Source organism: Rhineura floridana, chromosome 2 (assembly GCF_030035675.1).
Source record: "Rhineura floridana isolate rRhiFlo1 chromosome 2, rRhiFlo1.hap2, whole genome shotgun sequence".
Taxonomy (NCBI): Eukaryota; Metazoa; Chordata; class Lepidosauria; order Squamata; family Rhineuridae; genus Rhineura; species Rhineura floridana.
In genome coordinates, this window is record NC_084481.1 from 98,772,036 (window position 1) to 98,798,647 (window position 26,612).

Below are 26,612 nucleotides of genomic sequence, written 5' to 3' on the forward strand. Positions count from 1 at the left end.
AGAGATCATGTTGAATAACATCCATTCTGGCCCAATACTTACCTTGTTCCCAAGACACTATCAAAGGTGTGTACTCTTAAAGGACCCTCTCCTGGAGACATGTATGATTTGTGGCGGCCCAAAGGTTATTCTGTGACATAGAATCATAGAAGAGTAGAGTTGGAGGGGGCCTATAAGGCCATCGAGTCCAACCCCTCGCTCAATGCAGGAATCCAAATCAAAGCATTTCCGACAGATGGCTGTCCAGCTGCCTCTTGAATGCCTCCAGTATCAGAGAGCCCACTACCTCTCTAGATAATTGATTTGATTGTCGTATGGCTCTAACAGTTAGGAAGTTTTTCCTGATGTCCAGTCGAAATCTGGCTTCCTGCAACTTGAGCCCATTATTCCGTGTCCTGCACTCTGGGACCATCGAGAAGAGATCCCGGCCCTCCTCTGTGTGACAACCTTTCATGTACTTGAAGAGTGCTATCATATCTCCCCTCAGTCTTCTCTTCTCCAGGGTAAACATGCCCAGTTCTTTCAGTCTCTCCTCATAGGGCTTTGTTTCCAGTCCCCTGATCATCCTTGTTGCCCTCTTCTGGACCTGTTCCAGTTTGTCTGCATCCTTCTTGAAGTGCGGAGACCAGAATTGGACGCAGTATTCAAGATGAGGCCTAACCAGTGCTGAATAGAGGGGAACTAATACTTCCCTTGATTTGGAAACGATACTTCTGTTAATGCAACCTAATATAGCATTTGCCTTTTTTGTGGCTACATCGCACTGTTGGCTCATATTCAGCTTGTGATCAACGACAATTCCAGGATCCTTCTCACATGTTGTATTGCTGAGCCAAGTACTCCCTATCTTATAACTGTGCATTTGGTTTCTAAGTGTAGAACTTTGCATTTATCCTTGTTGAATTTCATTCTGTTGTTTTCAGCCCAATGCTCCAGCCTATCAAGGTCCCTTTGAATTTTGTTTCTGTCTTCCACGATATTAGCTGTGCCCCCCAATTTTGTATCATCTGCAAATTTGATAAGCATGCTCTGTACCTCCTCATCCAAGTCATTAATAAAAATATTGAAGAGCACTGGGTCCAGGACAGAGCCCTGTGGTACCCCACTCATTACTTCCACCCAGTTTGAGAAGGAACCATTGATAATAATTCTTTGGGTATGATTCTGGAGTCAACTGTGGATCCGCCTGATAGTTGTTCCATCTAGCCCACATTTAGCTAGTTTGCTAATCAGAATATCATGGGGCACTTTGTCAAAAGCTTTGCTGAAGTCAATATATATTATGTCTGCAGCATTCTCACAGTCTACAAGGGAGGTTACCCAATCAAAAAGTGAGATAAGATTAGTTTGGCATGATTTGTTCTTCATAAATCCATGTTGGCTTCTAGTAATCACTGCATTGTTGTCAAGGTGCTTACAGATTGACTGCTTTATAATCTGCTCCAGAGTTTTTCCAGGGATTGATATTAGGCTGCCTGGTCTGTAGTTCCCTGGTTCCTCCATTTTGCACTTTTTGAAGATAGGGACAACATTAGCTCTCCTCCAGTCATCCGGCACTTCACCAGTCCTCCATGATTTTGCAAAGATAATAGACAGCGATTCTGAGAGTTCTTCAGCCAGTTCCTTCAATACTCCAGGATGCAGTTTATCGGGCCCTGGAGATTTGAACTTGTTCAAAGTTATTATGTATTCCTTGACCGTTTATCTATCAACCTCAAGCTGCAATCTTGCCCCTTCTACTTCATGTTTCCCGGGAGGGTCATAGATCTTTTTTTGGGAGAAGACTGAGCCAAAGTGGGAACTGAGCACTTCTGCCTTTTCTTTGTTGTCATTCTGCCATCCTCATTGAGTAGCTGTGCCACCATTTATTTTCTCTGTCTTTTACTGTGGATGTACCTGAAGAAAGCTTTTTTGTTGCTTTTAGCATCCCTCGCTAACTTCAGCTCATTCTCAGCTTTAGCCTTCATGACATCATCCCAGCAATTCCATACTACCTACCTGTACTCTTCCTTTGTGGCCTGGCCTTCTTTCCACTTCCTGTATGTGTCCTTTTTTGTTTTCAGGTCATCTCTAAGCTTTTTGTGAAGCCACATTGGCTTCTTCTGCTGTTTTTCCCCTTTTTTCTTTGTTGGAATTGCTTGCCATTGCCCTTTTAGAATTTCCTTTTTTAAAAACTCCCACCCATCTTGGACTCCTTTTCTCATTAGGGTTGCCTGCCATGGAACTGTACTTACAATTGTTCTGAGTTTATTAAAACCAGCTTTCCTGAAGTCCAGGGTACGCATATGGCTACTCTCAGCTTTTGCTTCTGTTAAAATCAAGAATTCAAGTATGGTGTGGTCACTTTCCCCCCGAGTTCCCATAACTGCCACTTCATCCACTAAATCATCTCTATTGGTTAGAATCAAGTCCAGGATAGCGATCCTTTGGTTGCTTCCTCCACTTTCTGTAGGAGAAAGTTATTTCCAACACAAGTCAGAAATTTCTTGGAGGGGCCGTGTTTGGCAGAATTTGTCTCCCAACAGATATTGGGATAATTGAAGTCCCGCATTACTACTACATCATGCCTCCTTGAAACATTGGCAATTTGCTTTTCAAAAATTACATTCTTGTCTTCTTGATTGGGTGGTTGGTAGTAGACTCCAAGCACCACACTCCTTTTATTACTTGCCCCATTAATTTTAATCCAGGTACTTTCAGTGGAGCTACCAAGCTCCTCTTCCTGTATTTCTGTGCAGCGATATATATTTTTAACATGTAGCGTGACTCCACCTCCCTTTTTATTCCTTCTGTTCTTTTTGAACAAGTTATATCATTCAATTGCTGTATTCCAGTCAGTGTTGAGCCCCAGGTCTCTCAGGGTAATCAAGGAGGGGGGCTGGAGGAGCTTCAGCCCCCTCAGCTAGAGCAAGGAGCAGAGCCAGAGGAATTTGAGACTTTCGAGGACACTGGGGGGGGGAGTGTGCTTGACACTGTGCCAATTCCCACGGACAGTCCTCCTGCTGAAGAAGACATGTCAACAGAGCCGTCGGGGGAATCTCTGGCGCATGCGCCAATTCCAACCCCCCTGGATCCCCCTCTTGACACTTCAAATGCTTGCCCGCCTCCTGACCCCCAGCCTGCACTTATCCAGTCAGTATTGTCAGATGAACCATTGGAAGCGTGCCCTCTTTCACCAGACTTCACGAGAAGCGCGCGGGTCAGAGGGAGGTTCCTTGAAGGAGTGAGAGATTATGGGCAAAGACCTTTCCTATATAAGTTTGCCTCCCCCCCGACCGAGGTGTTGAGTCAACTTCCTTCATTGCTGCAGAATATGCTTAGTAGCTTAGATAGGGCTTGCAGTGAGTTAGCTAGTCAAGTTAATGAGGTGTGCTGCCTTTGATGTTTCAATTACCCTAATAAACCAAGAATTTATCTCACCCTCATCTCTGACTCATGCCTCACACTCTGGGCAGGACAGTCAGGGAGTCATTTCACCAAGTTTCAATTATACCTATCAAGTCATAATTACCCTCCTGTATTAAGAGTTCAAGTTCGTCCTGCTTGTTTCCCATGCTCTGCGCATTAGTATACAGACATCAAAGACCATGTGATTTATGGCTTGGCTTCCTTACTACATTTTTCTGCTACTGGGCCCTATTACAGCCGATCTCTCTGTTCCCGTTACTGTGCACAAGCCTTCATCAGTCGTTACTACCGAGTTTACGTCTCCCTCCCCCTTAGGATTCAGTTTAAAGCCCTCCTGATGAACTTCTCCATGCTGTGGCCAAACACATTCTTCCCAGTCTTTGTGAGATGCAACCTATCACTTGCCAGCAGTCCATCTTCCAGGAAGCATAGCCCGTGGTCCCAGAATCCAAATCTCTCATACATACATCCCCATGGCATTATTTTCTAAATATTTTGGCTTGTATTGGTGTAAGGGTGCCATATTTGACAGAAGAAGCTTAAGCCCAGGTATGATTCAGTGCTTTTTTATATAGGACATTCTGGAGGTGTGGGTATATGATTTGGGGTGGCTCAAAGTTTATTGTAGGGTGCATATCCCCACTTCCTTTTTTATTGTTGTCAACTGGGGTCAGCACATTTTTATGAGCATTGTGCATACACAACAGTTTTGACTGGAGAAAATTACTGTAAATCTCAAAGGGAATAGTGGAGATACATGGCATGGGGTAGACCAAAGCTTAGCTTGGAGTTCAGGGACATAGAAATTTTCTGACAGTTGTGTTTTGAACTTGCTTGCAAATAAGTAATCAGGAACTAATAACCAACTTCAGCACTGTCCAGCACAACCTGGTGAATCAACCCAACATCTAGGGCAGCCTTCCCTGTGGTGACTGGGGTTGATGGGATACTAAATTAGAGAAGGCTAGTCTAAGGAAACTTCCAAGCTTTGTACTTTATCCACTAAAGAAAATGTAATCTTACCCAGCACAGGTGAAACTAAATCCTTCAAGTCATGGTTCGATAACCAGTGGCCTATCGGCCATATATAACCCACCAAAGAGATTTGGGGTGGTCTACAGGGACCCCCTAGCAGATTGGTAGTATTTTTTAATTTAAAATATCAACATTTTTTTTCTGGCATTAGTTATTTATGGCTTTAAAAGCTAATGTGAGCACCTTGAATTGGGCCTGGAAATAAACTGGCAACCAGTGCAGTTGTTCAAAATGGTTATATGAGCTCTAAATGGAACTCCAGCCAGTAAAACGTATGCTGCATTTTGGACCAGTTGAAGTTTCCCAATCATCTTCAAGGGCAATCCCACGCAGAGCATGTTGCAGTAATCCAGTCTGGAAGATACCAGAGTATGGAGTATAGTGGTCATCTCTATCCAAAAGAGGTTGTAACGTGCGCTTACTGGAGCTGGAAATATCCTTTGCTCCATTAGTTGCAATATGGGGAGCAGGCAAATTGTGTCCCCATCATAACAGGATTCCAAACATCTCCTAGGCCCTGCTACTCTTCCTCCCTCTGATTTAACCACAGGGTATGGTTTGCTTTTTGTTTCTTTCTTTAGCAACACTTCAGAAGTGCTGATTACAGTGACCATCCAGGTAGAAGAAGAAGTGGCTGCAGAGACCTCAGAAGATCACCAGCAGAGTGAGAGAGAGGAAAGGTAGAGGGAGGAAGGGTAGAAAAGAGTTAGAATGCAGGGGAGAGAAAAGGAACTACACTCTGATGTGTGTGCCTGCTTGTGTGCCCCTCTCCCAATTTGTGAGTGAGTGAGGTTGTTTTGTAGGAGGGATTCAAGCATATACCAGAAATTTAGGTTTCTGCAATTAAAGTAGATTAAAGTACACTGTCATCCTAGTGCAACAAATCCACTTTAAACATAAAACATACTTCCTGCAATTAGGAAAATGATGGGGAAAATGCACTAAAAAGTGTGGGATGAACAAGTGATTAACAGGAAGAGATATAAATACCCTGCAAGCAAACCAGGATGAATTCTCATTGTCATGTAACTGCCCGTCAAACAAATCAGAATGAACGCTCAAAAAAGCCAGATATAATCTAACTTCCACATATGTTTTGTTCAAGCAGATCAAGATTAATGCTCAATAAATAGATTGTGTGGGAGTCCCCACTGAATGAGTGAGTGAGAGTATGTGTATATGCATGCACGTTCTGTGTGAGTGGGTGTGAAGTGCACACATGAGAATGGCTGCAAACACAACATGTACATGCTAGCATGTGGCCCTCAAAGTGTTGGCCAATCCTCAGTGTGGCTCAGGCCAACCCCCAACCCCGTCTTAAGTACTAGGTTGGTCCGCCACCATGATCTCTGTCTTGTCTGGATTAAATTCATTAATCCTCATCTAGCCCACAACAGCATTTAGGCAGTCATTCAAAGACTAAACTGCTGCTCCCGGATTTCATGAAAACAAAAAAACGGAACTGGATGTTATCACTGTATTGATGATAACATATTCCAAACCGCTGAACTTTTCCCGCAGTTGCTGAAAAGCATCAAGGAGAAATGGTGGAGCCATGTGGTAACACAGCATTCCACAGCACAAGGGGCAGAGCAGTAGTCACTTAGTGCTACCCTGGGGAACTGAACTGTCAGACAATCAGAGGAGTGCCCCCAACTCCCATTCATGTCAAGCAAACTAGAAGGATGTAATGTTTTGTTATATGCCCATGACACCTGCAGAAGCACATTTTATACAACACAGCCTTGCAAGAGATATGCTACTCTAAGGGAAATCACGTTTTCCAGAGACAAAAACAAAGCAATTTAAGTGCAGTATCTCCAGAACAGAAGCACTACACTGAAGAAAGATATCTTTCACAGAGAATTAGTTTGGTATTGTTTGGGAGTTTCTCCTACCTCAACACCTGTTCAATGTCTGACCCAAGATGTAGGAATTTTACACAGTTTCAAAGAAGAAACCCAAATTCTGAAGTGCAAGAAGCCTAAACTTATTTCCCTTTCTTCTGCCTTTACAAAGCTTTTAGAGTGTACAAAAGAGACTCTGTCAACTTTAGAAGAGGCTTTAAGGGGATACCAATCATTTTTGAAAATAAGAACTTAAAAGCAAAACCACAACAACTTTGTAGATTAAGGAAACCATTAATAACCATTATTTCCCACAGGCTTGAGGAGTTTTTTTTGTATGTGCTGAAGTGTTTCTCCATGTATAACAAACCAGTGCAATTTTGTAAAACTGCAGTGTTGTATTGGTTTGAGGTCATAAAGAGATTTTATTATGAAACTTTTAGTTCTGTGTACTCTGCTCCTGACAGAATCAAATCTTTAAACAGAGCTTCCACTTTTTAAGCATAATGAAGAAATGCTGTGATTAGACAAGGATGCCAAAACAGTAGTTGTGCTATAACAAAAAGGTCAATATTCCAGGAACGTTTTTGAGCTGTATTTAGAAAGGATTCGTTTTTTTCTTATTCTGCAGTGATGATGAAAAACCACTTGCTCCAGCATTGAGAAAGGCAAAGGTTAAGCAGCATCTACTAAAATTGGTGGGGCTTGATAGCTTGTACCAGGGCAGGGTTTTTGTTTTTTAAAGAGAAGACTGAGGACTCCATGAACAACTGATGTTAGCTTTAAGCCAATTGTAAGATGCTGGCAGCATTTGGAGAGGATTCAATAAAAACTAACAGCATGTCAAAATTTGGGTGCAATGGACTGTTTCAACCAAAGGGGTTATGCCCAGATGCGTTTTTGCTTCTAGCTACACTTGTTATGTAATATGTTCTGCTGAAGGGATGTATGCCCTGAACATACTTTAGGATTTTGAACATGTTGTTGATTCAACAAATGTTCTGTGCATCTTTTTACAATCTTGCTTGTATCAGCATTTAATGCAACCACCAGTATCAGCTCTAGGCTTGGTGTGGTGTGGTGTGTGACTTCAGCAAAAGGCCCTCAAGAGTCCCCACAACTCCCTAAGCAGTCTCACCTTTTTCCACTGCTGTTTCTGCTGTCTCTTAATTTGCCTTGTCTCTCTAGGCCCTACCGCCCAGAGGGAGAGGGCAACTGAAGGCTGCTGCTCCTTGTTCCTGTCGCATGCTTGTGGAAGGTATGTGAAGAAGAGAGGCAGTGACAGCAAGGAGGAGTAAGGTGGGGGGGGGGAACGGCTGCAGAGGTTGGCCGTGAGCCACCTTTTGAAGGAGGACCTCAGCCAGAGCCTAATGATGCTGATCCTTGTTGGTAGCACCAGCTACCATCCTTTTTTGTGGCTTAGGAGCTTGAAAGGAGAAACCAAACAGCCTTCATGTTTTTCTAAAGAACAGTGCAGCTCATATGAGCCTTGAAATAAATCATGGCAAGAATAATATTGGAACACATTTTAAACAACAGTAAATGAATGTTTTTTGGAGATATTAAGGCTCTTCTAACAATGCCTATACTCAAAGCACAGCTAAACTACTAGATTTCATTGCACACATTTTTTAAAAACAGGATCACAAAATCAATTCAACATATTCAATTATGCTGCAATCCTATACTCACCTGGGAGTAAGTCTCATTGAAGTAAGTGGGACTTAGTTCTGAGTAAATGTGAATAGGATTGCATTGTTACTTAGATTAAATTCACAACTGGAGTGTACAATGCTGTGAGCACACTAGTCGCCTACAACAAAACGCTTCTGTTGGCCACACCTGGAGGAGCAATGACTTGATTTGCCAATCAGTTGCAAAATCTTTTTGAAGCGGAATTTTTAAAAAATGCACTCGAGCTGATCTCACCAGGTTTTACAGTAAAAAGGGACAGGGTTTGCCTAGCATTGCATGCCTCCATTTTCTGAAAAGAGAGGTGGAGATGCACTGGAACTGGCACAACAGGAAGTGTGTCTCTAACCCAAGTTGCCAGCACCCAGAGCTGGAGTTGGTGCTCATCAGGGGTTCTGTCCTAGAATATAATAGTGGGCATGAACAGGTGCAACATGCATTTCCCTCACAGTTGATTAGCCACAGCTCACACCAGACAACTGGGACTTAAAGCAGATCTTCCACATCAGGGGATGTGACTGCCAGGTAAGATTTGAGCTTAATTCCCTGTCTATAGGAATTAACAAGTAGGAGAAAACAATGTACTGTCTATACTGTTAATTGGTTGATAAGAAAAAAAGGTTTTAAAATTATTTATTTACCAAAAAAAGTGTCCCTGATAAATCAAATAGAAGACTTAAGTTTTTCATCAGAGGAAGGGAACCTGTGCCCCTTTCATATGTTGCTGGACAACAACTCCCATCTCCTCTCTGACCACTGAGCCATTCTTGCTAGGGCTGAATGGAATTAGAGTCCAACAACATCCGAAGGGCCATGGGTTCCCCATTCTTTTAAATACTTATATAAATTGCTAGCAGCAGACGCTCCTTGTCTTTCAGGCATTTCTTTTTTTCTCACACCGGAGGGAATGTCTCTAAGACAATGCCTGTGACATTTGAAAAGTATTAAATTATCAAACATATGCAGATTTAGCTGAGCAATTAGAATTCATACAATGGTGACAATAGTAGGGTGACAGCCCTAATACAGATAAATAGACAAGAGGGATAAATCTTTGTATGATTATAGCTAAGATTAATCTTTATATCCAGCAATGATCTACAAAAAAATAAAAATAATAGATAACATGCACGAACCAAATACACAAATCTGGATTCACTGAGCTTGTTTCAGTATATGTTCCAATACAGCTAAATGCATACTATTACGTATGTGAGAAAAAAGAATGCAAGTCACATTCATAATTGAGGGAACTATATGTTTGAGGCCATTATATTCCCTCAAATGTACTGGCCTGGCCTTTTCAGCTGAAACAAGAATTTCAACTGAGAAAAACAGTTTGGTTTTTGGAAAGTGAAAGTATGTTCCCAGCAATGGGACACTCGGACTTTTTAACTTCAAGCAACCCTGTCCACATTGACTTGTCTACTGAGGAACCCTGGCTTGTCCACTACAGAATCTCCTTTTTTGGCAAAGAATTCTGGGAAATCTTCTGAAGTGCCCACTTAGAGCTCACCCAGCCCTCCCTTCAGACTGCATTTCAGAAGACTATTAGTGTAATGGGCAGGCTGTCTTTCAGGAGATGTTAGAGCTGATTTTCTCATTGTAAAAAAAAAATGTAAATGTGCTGCCTTCAAGTCGATTCCGACTTATGGCGACCCTATGAATAGTGTTTTCATGAGGCTGAGAGGCCGAGACTGGCCCAAGGTCACCCAATGTGTTTCACGGCTGTGTGGGGATTCGAACCCTGGTCTCCCAGGTCGTAGTCCAACACCTTAACCACTATACCACCTCTAATAACCTTCCAAGAAACCCCAGGGTCTCCAAACAAAGTTTGAAAAGCACAAATATATAGGATTCAAAGCCCAATGTGATAATTAATCTGCCATAGGAACCTAGTTGAAAGGCAAACTAAGAACATTTGCCTCCCCCCAAAGGATCCTGGGGACTTTAGCTTGTTAAGGGTGCTGGGAATTGTAGCTGCATTGGAGTAAACTACCATTCCCAGGATTCTTGGGAAGGGTGATTTAAATGTATGGCATGTATGCAGCCCTATAAAGTAGCCTCACATTTGTAGAGCCTAGGAAAGCAGAAGTAGTCCCTGGTACCCGGGGACAGAGCAAAGAGGCAACAGCTTTGCATTTCAGATTCCCAGATCTTTCAACAGACAAGTCCCTCTGCCACTTCCAGTAATCCTAATGAGTCTTTATGCACCATAGATCCCACAAAGTCACTAAGGCTGGCGTAGCAGCGAGCAGTGGCTACCAATCCATCTAGCTCCTGGGACAAACTATGTTTGCTTTGGGACCACAAGCCAACTCCTTGCCATCATTCCACTGCTCTTAGACAGGACCACAATATATTACATCATTTACAATGATATTCCAGAGATGGGGCAGGGGGGCACAGTGGGGATCAAAATACATTTTAAACAAACAGCATTTAGAGAAGAAAACAGAAAACACTGGAATATTTGCCCACTCTATGATGGGCTTCCGCCGGGCCTTAAAAACCTGGCTCTTCAGGCAGGCTTTTGGGGTGGGTTAGGTTTTATTATTCTGGTTTGAGATTTTAAATGTTTTAATGTATTTGGATGTTTTATTTTGTACGTCGCCCAGAGTGGCTGGATAACCAGCCAGATGGGCGACTAGTAAATTCAATAAATAAATAAATAAATTTTCAAACAATTGCACGCAGAAAATTCTGAGAGATGTATTGGTTAACCCTGCTCTCTCTTAAAGTATGTTTGGGGTGAAAGGACAGCAAATAGAGAGAGTAAAGGCAAGGTACAATAACATCCAGAGCCTGAGAGGTTGGGGTTGTGGTTGTCTCTAATATAGTAGAGAGGGTTTCAGTCTGGGGTCTTCTGGTCCAGGACGTCACTGAAGCTTCTGAAATTGGTGTGAGTCTCTGAGCTTTAGGAGTGGCTGTTTGGCTCCAGACAGGGTGCGTAGGAAGTTCTAGCATGCTGCCCTTGCTCCCAATACTTAGATCCATTGCAAGCTGGAATATATGGCAGCTTGAAGTCTCTCCTTTCAGTAAGGCACTTCAGCCTTGGGCTGCTACTAGCTGCTCTCAGCGAGACATCATTCGAACAAACTCTGCAAGAAGAGGATCCACAGATGTCACCATAACAGGAGGAGAGGGAAAAGCATATTCCATGTGCTGCTGGCCCAGAAGAGGGTTATAGTCAATTACTTTATTTCACAGGTAGCTAGAAGAGGTATGGGAACCAGCATTTCTCTCTGTCTGTCCATCCATCCACCTAGTTCCTAATATTCCATTTCCACCAAATTCTTCCAACACTCTGTCACACTTTAGAACATCTTCCCCCAACCTTATGCCTTCCAGATGTTTTGGACTACCAATCCCATCAGGCCAGCATGGCCAGTGGTCAGGGATTATGAGAGCTGTATAGTACAAAATGTCTGGAGGACACCAGGTTGGGGAAGGTTGCTCTAGCATGACTATGAAATACAATCCAGGGTAGGGCTATGCAGATGGAGGCTCACTTAGTTTTTAATCCTTCCCATTGAGGTTAACAGAACAAAGTAAATGGGCTGCAAGAGGCAGCATGGCTGAGAAAGGTCAAGACCTGCTCCTGTCATCTTGGTCCACAGAGTGCAAATTTATTTCGACCCTATTCAAATGATGTCCCTGAATCAACATTTTAACTTTCTCCATATAAAAGCATGGGAAAAGCTTAAGCGCTATATAGCTGAAGACACCATCCTAGTACAGGCAAACCCTGATTCTGTCATTCTGTTGTGCAGCATCAGTTGAAAGGGATCCCATACACAGCTTGGAATACATGAACATTTATCTGACTTGAAACAAAACCTAAGAATCCTGGCTTCTAAATTTTACCTTCATGATGCGATTCCCAATTGTTCCTTCAAAAACTGAACTGAGTACTCTTAAATCCCAGTCTTGACTTTCTTCCTTTTTTTTTCTTCATCAAGGCTCTAGAGCAGGGTTATGGAGCCTTTGGCCCACAGGCCAAACGTGGCCTACCAAGAGCTCAAATTTGGCCCATGAGACTGTTTTCCTCAAACCACACCCACCTGCCCCACATCTGATGTTACATGTGATGTCAGATGTGGTGCAAGTAGAGACATGACTGCCGATACACAATCAGGAGTTTCAAAGTAGGGTCCTAATTATGCATTGGTAAGGGAAAGCAGGCTTCAGCTCTCCCATCCATCAGCTGACAGGGAGCAAAGCCTAAGCCTGCTGCATCAGCTGCACAAATCAGGAACTCGCTCATGCAGCCGATGTCTGTAAAAAGTAGGATTTTGGAAAGCAAAGCCTCCTGGATTGGCTGTGCAAGGCTTGCAAAGCACTTTGCGCAGGGTTTCTTGACTGTCAGGTGGGAACCACTGCATAAAGCACTTTGCCAGCCTGTGGGCTTGGGGCTTCCAAAAGTGCCAAGAATAGAGCTGGCAAAGCACTGTTGTATTGTAGTTCCAAAGCATTCAACAGCCAGCTAGCTGTCAGGCACTTGGGAACCACTGCACAAGGCATTTTAACAGGTGGGTTGTCCCACCCACTTCTCAATCAACTAAGGTCACAACAGCATTGTGTGATGGACAGGTGGGTTGTCCCACTCACCTATCAAAGTTGGCTCATGGTGGTGGGGCCAAATAAGTATCTGGTCTGTGGACCCAAAAAAGGTTCCCCCCCCCCGCTTTAGAGTCTGCATTCCTTTCCAAAGGCAAGAATAGATTCCAGGTAATTTTCCAGTCTAACTCCTTACATTTTGTTGCAAACGACAAAAAGGCTATGCAGAAAGAAAGGACTTCTCTGGTACCTTCAAAATCCACAAGGCCATCCCCATTCAGATCAACATCTTTGAGTATTTCGTCCACCTCACGGTAGTTCAACTGCTGCCCCAGGAGCTTACTCATGGCTTCCTGTAGCTCAGCTATGCTGATCTGCCCATCACCATTTGTGTCAAACTGGAAGAAAACAACCTTTATTCCAGCAGCTTGTTTAACCATCTGCCATATTCACACACTTTCACAGTCTCCTGTGTTCACCTCCCTGAACCCAATGGATAGCAAACATTACTGTCCTCTTATTCCTGCTCTTGGTGAACCAATAAGAAATAGCAAGGAAGGAACTGGCTCGTTCAGACAGACGCTGGTGATGAAAACAGCTCTTCGAGGAATATGATGTGGCAGTATCCTGTGGTATCTTCTTTCTGGTCCGAAATTATTGTTCTATAAACTTTGGGAGAGATCCTTGATATTTGTGGATGTTCACACGTTATATTCCTGTGGTGTGGGGACTAACAGATGGACAACAAAAGTGGGTCCTGAGAGCCCTTATGGTTGCAAAGAGCTTTACATTGCAAGGCTGGAAAGAGAAACACCCACCATCCACTACACAGCAGGTCTGAAGATAGCACAGCCCTTTCTACATTTGTACACATGGCTTATATTCATCAGTCTTGTTTAGATACCTGTTTGGAAATATGTTCTGTTTATATGAATGTATATGTTTCAGGTAAGACTGATGGAATATTCTTATTGCTAATGTCAGTTGGCAATGCTTTATTTTTTCTGTTATATTTGCAAATTAAAAAATAAAAATAATAAAAAGAGTACTGTTACATAAAAAGAAGAAAATGAATAGCAATGGGATGCTTGGGACTTATGAAATACAGACTGCATGCATCCAGTAGGACTTGCATACAGCAGACATGTCAGCAGCTGCACACAGCTATATTACCATGGATGCTCATAGGAACTTTGCAAGCTGAAGGTCAAAATCACACACAGATGTTAAAGAACTTTCATTGGGAATCTTCCTCTGCCATAGTTAATGCACATTATTTTTCCTGCTTTAAATGTCACCACACTCTCCAGCAGACAATTCTACATCTGCCCACCCCAAATCCTGACCTGTCCTGTCCTGCAATTAGTCTCAACATTGTATCCTTTCTCACCCACCACATCACCATTTCCTATATTGCTACAAGGTGAAGCTGAAAAGATTAAGCGAGAGGATTGTCAGTTTCACCAATACTTTATTCTCTCCAATGTTTGTCTTCATTCAATGCTCTGACAGTATTATTGGTGACTCACTTTGATGTGCATACATTCTCTTTTGAATTAAAAAGCACCACTCTTAAAACGTCCCCTCTCATCCTCAGCGCACAAATACCATTGGCAGCAAGGAAAAGGGGGGAGATAGTGAAGTTTTCTCAACATCAGCGTCGCACAGGTATGAGGAAACTTTGGCCCTCCATATGTTGATGAACTACAACTCCCATCATCCCTGACCATTGCCCACACTTGCTGGGGCTGATAGGAGTTGTAATTTAGTTCAGTAACATCTGGAGGGTCAAAGGTTCCCCACATCTGCTGTAATAAGAGCAGAGAAGGGGAGATGGTGAAGGAAATCACAATGGGGTGAGCTAGAAGGATGTTAGTGGAATTACAGAGAAGGGAGACAATGAAGAAAATCTGCACTGGTGAAACTGTTAAGGGAAGTGAGGCTAAAATATTTCAAAATGTGAAAGGAAAAAATGATGGGAGTGGAGGGCTAAAAAATGCATAGTTCCCATCCAGCAGATAAACTTCAGGAAGGCAGAAATGCAAGTGTAAATCCAGAGCTTGGAAAAGTTATTTTTTTAAACTACAACTCCCATCAGCCCCAGCCAGCATGGCCACTGGATTGGGCTGATGGGAGTTGTAGTTCAAAAAAAGTAACTTTTCCAAGCTCTGTAAATCCACCTTCCTGCATGGCTATAGTTGACATCCATACATATACAGCATCCAACAGCAGGAGAGAAGTGCTCTAAGTAGTACCGATGAAATCCGATGAAGTAGTAGAGAGAAGTTTGTGCTGCTTGAGAGTACCACTGTATGGGAAGACAGGGCAGCAGAAAGAGATATAAGATTCCTTAAGATGCCATACACAGACACTGTCTGATGCTACCTTCCTCTGGTCCCTAGAGTTAGGTTGTGTGGCTCTCACCTCTTGGAAGGCATCCCGCAGTTCTTTCACCCCAATCATATCTGCTGTCTCTGCCAGCATCTTGGGGCCCATCAGTTCCACAAAGTCGTCAAAATCCACTTTCCCTCCAGCTATAGATACAGAAAGACAGTTTCAGCTGGAACAGGGCTAGATATTGCCAGGTTAGGTATTCTAGTGTAATAATTATACTGTGGGCCAATTCACAACCAACATGATTGAACCACTTCCTTCTCTGCCCCCTCCAACATCCCCTCTTGCATGGATTTAATGTGTTTATATGCAGTAGTCTACTCGCAAATTTAGAAGTGCAGGGTCCCTTCATGATAGCCACAGCCACATCCCCTCCCGTCTTTTTTTTTGACTGCAGGGTTAAGAATGAGATCCTTGTCAATACCTTTTCCCACAACAATAGATATCCCTAGGAGCCAATAAGCATAAAAAGGGAATGTGTTAGCTACTGAGAAGAGTCTTCTCAGTAGCTAAGTCACCTCCTTTCAGTCTGATTGGCTCTAATCAGCAAGAAAGGACAGGGAAGCATGTTAGGAAACTCTTCTCAGTAACTAAACACACTCCCTGTTCATGCCGATTGGCTCACAGGATGCTGGGTCCCTGCTCCCAAAAAAGAAAGGGGTCTAACACCTCACGAGACCCTGGACGCCTACACCCCTGCTTATATGGCAAACCAGGAGAGCAAATGTGTTAGAAAAGCCACACAGCTGATGGACTGTCCTCATAACTGCTGTTGATTCACATCATTTTGTATTTGGTAACCAGGAGTCTCCAGTAATAAATCTCCTTCACCTTACAGGGTTGTTGGAAGGATTATTGAGATGATAATAAGTATTCTGAACACTCTAAAGTGCTATATAAATGCTTAAACACTATTTATTAGGTCACACTGCCCAATGCTACCCTCTTGTCATCTCCAAAAAATTTATCCTCTAAAATAGGGGTGGGAAATCCAATGGCTCTCCAAATACTGCTTTACTACAACTCCCATCATCCATGACCATTGACCATGCTGGCTGGAGCTGATGGGAGCTGGAGACATCTGGAGAGCCACCAGTTCCCCACCCCTACTTTAAAAAGAGACATCCAGGAAATATCCCCCCCTTTTTTTGTCATTTAGTGATCGTCAAATTGATCCAGCATCTGTGAAAACCTATTTCCTCCTCCTGGACTTCTGACTTCATTCTGAAGTGTTTGACTTAGTAATGAGAACGCACTCACTGATCTGCTGGGACAGTTCAATGAGCTCCATCTCAGTGGGCATGTAGCCCATGGTTCGCATACATTCTCCCAGGTCTTTGTAGCTGATGTAGCCATCGCGGTCTTTGTCAAACTCTCGGAAGGCCTCCTTTAGCTCTGGAAAGAGAACAGAAGCTAAAAAAAATCCCACTGGATATCCGGTAATCCACCTGTGTCTTACAAGCACGATGTAAATGAGGATGGGGAGTCTGGGCCACAGATGGAGGTATGTCAGACTGGCTACACAACAAAAGGGCTGCTACATTTTACCAACACCCCTGTCTTATTTTTGGAGTTCTGCTCCAGTGAGATAGCAGCTAAGGATGCCACTAGAGAAATATTCAGCGTTAACCCAATCAGAGTTTTCACACAATGGCTGAGTCCATAATTATATTCAAGGAACTAAAACCAGTTATCCGATAGCTGCCCTCCAGATGGAGTAGTGGGCCAAGAGGAGGTGAAGGAGGAGAGCAGAGCAAATGGCAGCAAAGCAAAGCATGGGATCTATAAAACTAGGCATGGGAGCAAAGCATGGAAAGGCCAGGAAAAAGAGACAAGCTGACAAAGAGGCAAGGCAGAGCATTAAACCAAGTCAAAGAAGCTGAGTGAAGCATAGCAGATACAGTAGCCCTCTGGCTGATCGGACCAACGGGCAAGGGAGGATATAGGAGGTTACCCTAAGACAGGGATAGCCAATGTGATACCCTCCAGAAGTTCCTGGACTACAGTTCCTATCAGTCCCAGCCAGCATAGCCAATGATAATGGATGATGGGAGCTTAAATGGGGGGAAAATGGAAAAATTTGGAGGTGAAAGTGGGGGCAGGTTTTCTCCCCTTGGGAGAAAAACAGCAGGAACCCCACTTTCCCCCAAAACTTTCTGGGTTTTTTTTGGGGGGTCACATCACTATGAGACCTGGAGGACACCATGTAGGCTATCTCTGCCCTAAAAGGTCAAGGCAAGAGGACTGGTGTTCATGCTTCACAAATGTCTTAAACAAATCAGCCACCAGTTATCTATACCTCATCAGCACAAAGTTGTGATAATGCATGTTTAGGCCAATATTAGTAGCCTGAAGGTCCCTGGTTCAAGAAGCTGTGACATGGGAGCATCCCGGTTTGACACTTTAGTGCAAATGTGTGGGAAAATATACCCAGGAAAAGATGCCACGTCGTATTGTGTACATTTTGCTGATATGAATCTCATGCGCTGATCCATCAAATTGTTGTGTGAACTGAACTACAAGGAATTAGACTGAGTGAGTGATATGCATTTGGTCTGACAGTAGAAGAGGCTGCACTGGATCACAGCCTCTCTGGCACTTGGAAGAGAAAGATATGATAGTGTTTTTCTTTTTACCTTCAATCTCCTCTGGTCGCAGCTCTCTGTCCTGGGGAAAGAGAGAGAGAGTAGATGCTGGTGAGGTGGGGGAAAAATATGGCTGCTTTGCCTGCTGATATCCCAGTCAGAAGTTGTCCCAGAATCAGTCTTAAGGAAGTCTTCCTTGCCCATCTTTTTCCTTCTATAAACTGAAAAACCCTGTTCATTTGGGTGGCCTGATCCTATATATGCTTAATGAGACGTAAATCTCACTATGCTCAGTCGGGCTTCCTCACAAGTAACTCAGCAAAGAATTACAGTCTCAATGCTGCATCACAGTTGGGTTCAATGCAAGCATTGCTTCAGGGTATGGTGACTACAGATTCCCGGGAGGAAAGCTTCTCTGACTCCCTGCAGAAAGACAAAGGGGATGAAAGCTGTTCTTCTAGTCACAGATACCTAGGGTAGAGCTGGATCTCTCTCTCTCTGTAGGTGTTATCATCTGGCGAAGGGTAGAGACACACAGTTCTGTCTCCACCTCTCTTCTGAAAACATGGGCACACAACACTAGTCAAACCCCACCCCTTTTTACCGTAAAACCTGGTGGGAGCAACTTGAGTGCTTTTAAAAAAAAAATAGCTTCAGAGATTTCGCAACTGATTGGCAGATAAACCCATTCCCCCTCGCCCAATGGAAACGTTTTGCTGTAGGCAATTAGCAGGATAGCCTGACCACTGTTGTCCATGCACTGGTAACCTCCAAGCTGGATTACTGTAATGTGTTCTATGTGGGGCTGCCCTAGAGGTTGGTCCGGACGCTGCAACTAGTGCAAAATGCGGTGGCAAGACTTCTCACTAGGGCAAGGTATTGCCAACATGTCACCGCACTGCTGAAAGAATTGCACTGGCTGCCCATTTGTTACCGGGCCAAGTTCAAGGTTCTAGTTTTGGTTTACAAAGCCCTATACAGCTTAGGACTAGGATACCTGGAAGACCCTCTTATCCCTTATATACCCAGTCGATCACTGCGCTCTGCAGGTGAGGGCCTCCTGCAGATACCATCTTATCAGAAGGTCCATTCTGCACAACCTAGGAAACGGACCTTTAGTGTGGCGGCACCTATCCTGTGGAATTCTCTCCCCTTAAATATTAGACAGGCGCCATCTCTGTTATCTTTTCGGCGCTTTTTGAAGCCTTTCCTCTTTCAACAAGCCTTTTAAGTTGAGACCCATCCCAGTCTGCATCTGTGTTGGAATTGCTTTTTAATATGTTTTATTTAAATCCTTTTTTAAAAAAACAGTATGTTTTTAACCCTTTTTTAAAAGATGCCTTTAAAGCTTTTAAAAAAATGTTTTTAAAGTTGTTTTGTTTTTATGTATTTTAAGGTCTGTTTTTATGATGTTTTACAGTGTTTTTAGTGCTTTTGTTTGCCGCCCTAGGCTCCTGCTGGGAGGAAGGGCAGGATATAAATCAAATAATAAATCAAATAAATAAATAAACTAGTGTGCTCACAGCCTAAGAGACTAAACTACTAAATTGGAATTTGAATACTGCCTCTGCCATGAACTCACTAGATGACTTTAGACAAGTCACTCTCAGTTTCAGCCTCAGTTTGCCAACCCCGCTTCTGAAATATAGGCATATAATACTGACCAACCTTACAGGGTTATTTAAGGATTAGAAGAATATAATGTTTGTGAATAGCTTTGCGCCATTTGAAGGCCTATACAAATCTGTCAATCATCATCACCATCAATCTATGCCTCATTGCCTGGCTTTGATCTGTGTGAAATGGCCTTAGTGAAGGCCCTTTTTTACTAGCCTATTTCCACATAGGAAAGAGTTTGTATACTGCAGGGATGGAGAACCTCAGGCTAGGAGACAAATTTGGCCCTCTCTATCCTCAGGACTCTCCACAGGCCACATCCCTTCCCCAGCAGCACCCCCTCTCCCTAGGCGGCATCCCTCACACCCTCCTTGAGTGTTTTTGCTCCCGATATGAACCGGCCCGTACACTACGGTCTACTACGAAGGCCCTCCTCCGGGTTCCGACTCATAGGGAAGCCCGGAGAGTGGTGACAAGATCTAGGGCCTTCTCAGTGGTGGCCCCCAAACTATGGAATGGTCTTCCCGAGGAGGTGCGCCTGGCGCTGACACTATCATCTTTTCGGTGCCAGGTTAAAACCTTTCTCTTCTCTGAGGCATTTTAATTCCTGTTAATTCTAAATTATCATATTTTGATTTTAGACTGTACAGTTTTTTGTACAGTTTTGTATTGTGATATACTGTATTGTGTTATTTTTATTGTATTTTTAATGTTCACCGCCCAGAGAGCTGTTGCTAGTCGGGCGGTATATAAGCTTAATTAAATAAATAAAATAAATAAATTTTGCCTGAGCTCTTATAACTTCTTGCTTGCCAGGGTGGAAAATAGAGTGCGTGAGTGCGTGTAGAAATGAGCCTACAGTACAAAGGTAGAATTTACATTTGCGGCTCTAGCCACTTTTGCATCTAGCCTCACCCACCACTAGCATGTGGCCCCTGGAAGGTTGCTCAGAAGGAAATGTGGCCCTTGGGCTGAAAAAGGTTCCCCACCCGTGGTATACTGCAATACACAATCTGGGGCACAAATGCTTTCTCTTCCACAAGTACATGGACTGAAGAGCCACTGAGCACATCAGCCCCCCAGTTTGTATACCTATGGCAGAAAATAACACTCACATCATGTTGTACTTCTTGTGTGACTTTACCTGTGCTTATTCCTTAATGGAGATTACTCTCCTGGGAGCAAAAAGCACTGTATGAAGCAGACCTAAGCCACGTTCCAGTGTAGGGGTATACTTGGGGTGGGGGGTCGGGAGCAGGATGGAGTCACAGTTCATGCAAGTGAGAGGTGGCAACTACCCTCTGATGTGCTGTATAAATGGTGCAATGATAGAAGTGCAGCACATACAATTTGCGTGATGGTGATGTTCTGGCGCAAGAAGATGCAGGCTGGCCCCACCAAGCCATGCAGCACTGAGTAGTTCTGCAAAGGAGGATGCTGCATGCCATTAGCCAGTTCATCCATGTTGTTGCTGGTAGAGGCTGGGGAGCCAGGAGCCTCTGAGGACTGCTTATTGTCCTGTAGCATAGCTTGCAATTAGCTTAGTATGGTTAGACAGCCTGATTTCCTCCACCTGTCAGGGCCTGGGTGCTTAAGGCCCTGGCGCCTGGGAAATTCTAGGGATGTAGAGAATCTGGTAATGGAGAGTATGGGGAAGGAGAGCAACAAAAAGGAAAACTAGGCATGTGCTAAAGAAGTAACACCAGATTCCCCCTAAAAACCCCACATTTCTCAATGACCCCTTAAAAGTTCTACAGTTCTCATTTATTTCAACAATCCCAGATTACTGCTCATTAGGCCAAAATCACAGTTAGACCTCCGCACCTTCCATCTCTGCAATGCTGGGGTTAATGTGGCAGTTTTCCCCTTGACATTTTCCCCTGGTGCCAACCACAAAGCCTCTGAGCCCTGCCCTCACTCACTGCTCCCTTTTTCATAAGGTGGTGAGGATGATTACCATTTTTCCCTTGAACAGTAAGTAGAACTGAAGGAGGACATTGATAGGGCAACACTCCCTCTTTCAGTTCTATCTGCTTTTCAAAGCTTGATTGGTGCAACCAAGAAAGTAAGAGGGAAAAGAGGAGCAATCTGGGAAAGGAAAATGGCACAACTAGGGGGAGAAAGTGGGATGCTGCAGGAGTCAGAGAGGTTGTTGTTTTATGGTTTATTTTATGTATTTTGTGTACACCACTTAGAAAAGCAAATGATTAAACAGTATATAAATGTTTAAAATAAATAAAATAAGGCATGAATACATGTACACAAATACACATACATGTTGGATACAACAATATGGATTGCCTTGAAATTGCCTAATTTTATTATGGGTTCCCCCTCCCCACCTAAACCACCATCAAATCACCAATCAAATTAGAAAGATATGGGAACAGATGAAAATTATAAAATTATAACCAGGATGATGTGCCATATAAAATCCTCAACCTGGAGATCAGCAGATTAAAGAATCGTTTTTAACATACAGAAGATACATACATATCATATAAGAACTTCATGCCCAGGCTCTGAGATATCGAGAGTTGGCCCATAAGGCCATATGGGAATGTGGAAGATACTATAAATAGTGGCACCCATTACTCACAAGAAACACTATTATCTGAAGCATGCTGATGCTTGTCTGGCTGAATCTCCATTCACACAGTTCACACACAGGGCTTTGAGTGATATCTAGCTTTTCTGCTTAGATTCAAGAAGAAAGAAGGGGATCTGGATGCTGGCCTAAGAAGGATGTAAGTAGATGGGGATGGAGAAAAAGGGATCTTTGAGGCCTTCTGCAGGGACTGTTCTGAGGAACATCCCTGGCCTCATTCTAATAATCAGTAGTGAGCCTGGCCCTAATGGGAATCGGAGATGATGCCTCAGTACCTATTGGGAGTGGTATCACAGGGGCCTAGTTAGAAGTAGCCACCCAGTGGAGCATTCTCACCATGTCCCCTAAGAGAAATGTCCTCCGGCCTGGAGCTTCAGCCACTGGCAGGGATCGATGTACAAGCACTGCGGAAGTGAGGAGAGTAGACAGACAGACAGACATGTGAGGAACCAGCACCACCCACAGGGGATCCTACATAAAGACATGGAAATGCAAGGATGAAAGGGGCCACCCTCCCCTCCATCCTTTCCTCCATCCTCTCCTCCTACCTTGGAGAGCCGCCTGCCTGGTGTTTTGGTGCAGTTGCCCATGGCTGCTACCCCCCCCCCCAAATCCCACAAAGCATAGTATGGGTCTGGAGGCAGCTGGCAGTGATGGCTGAATTTTTGTTACAGTAACAAGTGATTCTCTTCCTGGGAGGTTTAGACGCTTTGGGGGTTTTCAGGGTTTTTATTGTTGAATATCTCTAGAATATTAAGGGAAAGTGAACTGGGAGGGGGAGGGCGTGGGCCAGAGCCATAATCCTCAGGATTATACGCAACTCAATCATGAAAATAGAAATGAACTGCCTTCAAGTCGATCCCGACTTATGGCTACTCTATGAATAGGGTTTTCATGGTAAGCGGTATTCAGAGAGGGTTTACCATTGCCTCCCTCTGAGGCTAGTCCTCCCCAGCTGGCCAGGGCCTGCTCAGCTTGCAACAGCTGCACAAGCCAGCCCCTTCCTTGTCCACAACTGCCAGCTGGGGGGCAACTGGGCTCTTTGGGACTATGCAGCTTGCCCAGGGCTGCACAGGTGGCAGGGCACGTAACCGCTGAGCCACTCACTGTGGGGGTGATCTTTAGCTGGCCCTTTACACCCAGGAGACGTGAGCGGGGATTGGAACTCACAGACTCCGGATTCATCATAGATGGTGATAAAGCTGAGAGCAAGGAACAGGCACACAGCTCTTCTTCAAAGCATTTTAGTTCTACAGTGGTACAGGAGGAAGGAGAGAACCATCCCAGACTTGTCCCTGCCTCCATCCAAGAGCCCCTCTCAGATGTCGACGTAAAAGGTCGTTGCCCACCAACATGCCCCTCTCTGAGAGAGCAGTGAGGCCATTACCTCCTGCCACATTCAATGACATTTTCAAATCTTTGTTCCAGGGAGTGGCTGCTTCAACTGAGCTCTGATGCTGAGTGACCCGACAGCATTATTGGGTGAGAGGGATGGAAGGGGGGAATAGGAGAGCGTGCATTGCCAACTGTCAGTCAGATCAATTGGTTGGCTACAAGATGTGAACCAACTAGCAAAATCCACTGTATTACTTATAGATTTGCAGGACATTTTCATAAGTGACTTTTAATAACTCCTGTTCTTCCCTACTGCATCACTTGTGCATGCTACTATTTCATGCAGAGGAGAAATTAGAATTTCACATTCAGAGGCAAGTACTCTCATTTGTTTTACAGATGCAGGAAGTAAAAATATAACCTTTATATCGCTTGTGAAAACGCATATGGATCTTACAGGTTCGTGTTAAAACTGCAATTCAGTTTGCACAGCCTGATTTAAGCAAGATTTACCTAACCATCGTTTCCTTTAAAATCCTTCCCTCCTCTCTGCCAAAAAAAAAAAAGACAGCAACTTCCTTATATAGGCAACAGCAAAATATAAAATGACTCATGTATTTCAGGCCCTTGCAACACAAAGGCTGGAGACAAATGACAGACTTTTCAGAGTTGATGCTGAAGGTGTGATAAAGCAAGCCACTGCACAGCGCATTCATGTTCACTTTTTCCTGCCCTGCCTTTTCACTGGTCAAACAGGTTTTGCAGATTTATATAGTGACCAGAAATGGCAGCAGGATAAAGGAAATGAGTGTGTACACCACTATCAATCATCATTCCATCACCTTCAACTGTATTAAAACCAATTGTTCAACACAAGGCACAGAAGCCAGGATATTATCGACCTCACAGCCCCCCTTTTCTGTTATTACCCTATTCACTATTCTATTACAACTGCCAGATACTGTATCTTAGAATCTGATGCCTCAGCACTCCCTTCTTTGCACAGCCATTTGCCAGAGTACCGCCCTGGATACACAATGGGAAAGGGCTGCAGCTCAATGGCAGAGCATCTGCCTTGCATATAGAAGGTCTCAGGTTCAGCCTCTAGTATCTCCAGGCAGCATTAGGAATACCCCGTTTGAAATCCTGGAGAGTCACTGCCAGTCAGTTTAGGACAGGGGTGTGGAACCTCAGGCCCAGGACAGAGATAAATATGGCCCTCTCTCCCTGACCTTCTGAACTCTCACCAATCCACACACACACACGCATCCCAGCCACACCCGCTACTGGCTCTTTTCCCCATTGCTCTTGAGTGGTTTTGCCTAGCTAGAATGTCTCCTTGAAGACTGATAATGCCCCTTGGCTCCCTGGATAGAGAACAGAGAAGTGTGGGTAGAAACGAGCCTACTGTAATAAAAAAAATGCTCTGCCCACCTTTGCCTCTGGCCTCACCCAACACTGGCATTTGGCTCCCAGACGATTGCGCAGAAGGGAATCTGGCCCTTGGGCTGAAAAATATTTCCCACCCTGGTGAAAACAATATTGAGCTAGCTAGATGGATCATGGGACTGACTTGGTATAAAGCAGCTCCCCATGTTCCTTGTGCTCCATGTCAATTATGGTAGATGTGGCTTGGACACATATTCACTGCCTTGAAAATACCCCACGCTTAAAATGTTGCATCTGCCTTCACCTTTAGGGACCCTCCAGATGGGTGATTTATCGCAGGTATATTCTGAAATATGTTCTTGACCGAGATAGTGCATTAGTGGTGAATTTATTCTGCTTTAGTTTGTTCTGCAATGCTCCCTCAATACAAAGATATGAAGGCCCCACAAAAACCCTGGGAAAATTTGGAGGAAACTTCCCCTCCCATATTTTGAGAAAAAACAAAACAATAAAGGTTTTGGGGGGGAAACCGTCCCCCTCCCCTGAGTTTCTCCTCCTGCCCCCCCCCGGCCTTTACATCTCTTCGATATTGCTTCATTATTGTCTGGAGGGGGGTATAGCACAATAAAAGTAGAACAAAAATAAAACAGACCATTTGCAGTATAAAAAGGTACAGGATTGACAGGGCATGCATTGATTGGAACTGAAGCAATGTAGCTGCCCCAAAATGTTTGCAGGTGCAAATAGTACTGAAAGTTCACCCAAATAGAATCATGAACACAAATTCTCATGAATTCACACTAAGAAGAATGGCTGAAAACATTTTGTGTTGTGTGAAATTTTCACTTTGTATATTTGATGGGACAAAAGAAGAATGTTAACTATGTGAATTCAATTGAGTTAAAATGATAATTTGCAAAAGTTTGAAATTTGTTGTTACGTATTTTGAAATTTAACCTCAAGTTTTGAAATATTGGCAGTCTTTTGACTGATAAACAACAACAGCAAACAAGTATTAAATACCATAAGACAACCTTCACCAAACTGGTGCTCTACATATGTTTTGGACTACAATTCTTATCGGCCCCAGCCAGTACTGGAACTTATGGGAGGTGTAGTCCAAAACATCTGGAAGGCACACGGTTAGGAAAGGCTGTCATAAGATGTCAGCTATCAAATACTGTCACCTCTGGGTTCAGCTGCCTCCTGTGGTGAACCACCTGTCAGAATAGTCATTGGATTACTATGTATACTCAGGCTGACTGTCCATTCAGGCTGCCTATTGGCTTCTCCTGGCCTGGTAGAGCTTTAAAAGCTTCCAGGTTAGGTTGGTACTTTGCCTGGGCCACAGGTAGGTCTGACTGTCCCTCCCAGCTTAGTGCTTCCCAGCCAGCCAGGTTTAGGCTTTACCTATGGCAGTGGTAGCCAACATACTGCCCGGTAGATGTTGTTGGACAACAATTCCCATTATTCTTGACCACTGGCCATCCTGGCCAGGGCCAATAGCAGTTGTAGTCCATAATATCTGGAGGGCACCACATTGGCTACTACTGCCCTATTACTAGTCCCTCGTGCCTTCCATTTTGCACTCTGCTTTCCTCCTCTGATCATCCAACACAAATAGCTTTCAAATACTAAATATTACAGCATGTGTCAACTGTCAAATAAAGTCACATACCAAACAAGTCGCATGTTCACCATCAACTGTCACAAGTGTAAAATATCAACATACATTGATCACATACACTGAAGTTAATGATCAAATAACACCCCTTTGTGTCTCTTCATGTTAATCTGGATTTGTTAAATCTTGGAAATGCTTTCATTTCACTCCTTAAGACAGTATGTAGGATTTTAAAATGCAAAGGAAACTATAAAATGAAGATTTCACCCTAATTCCTTTAGTTTAGCTTTCTTACAGTTTGAGCATCAGAGTGAGGATCTGTGTTGGGACTGAACCTCACGGCCCCAACTGGCAGTGTTTGTTCAAATAGGGTTGCCACCAGACCATTGTTACTCAAAGATGATGCCTATCTAGGGATGGGGGGGGATGTAATCCAGTTCACATTTAAAGGCAAACCTACACAATTGATGACACATTAAGAAACAATAAGCGAATCACACCCGTCCCTCGAAATTTGT

The 26,612-nt window shown here is 43.7% G+C and overlaps 1 protein-coding gene across 1 annotated transcript; it reads right to left on the minus strand.

Moving 5' to 3' along the window:
• Positions 1-10,575: 10,575 nt before the first annotated feature.
• CABP2 (calcium binding protein 2) lies at positions 10,576-22,336 on the minus strand. Its single transcript, XM_061613039.1, has 7 exons — positions 22,295-22,336; positions 20,486-20,656; positions 17,573-17,603; positions 16,197-16,331; positions 14,967-15,076; positions 12,793-12,940; positions 10,576-11,083 (listed from the first exon to the last, which is right to left on the minus strand). Exons 1-7 carry the CDS (start codon positions 22,334-22,336, stop codon positions 11,058-11,060), a joined length of 663 nt encoding a protein of 220 aa, XP_061469023.1. The 3' UTR covers positions 10,576-11,057.
• Between the last annotated feature and the right edge of the window lie 4,276 nt (positions 22,337-26,612).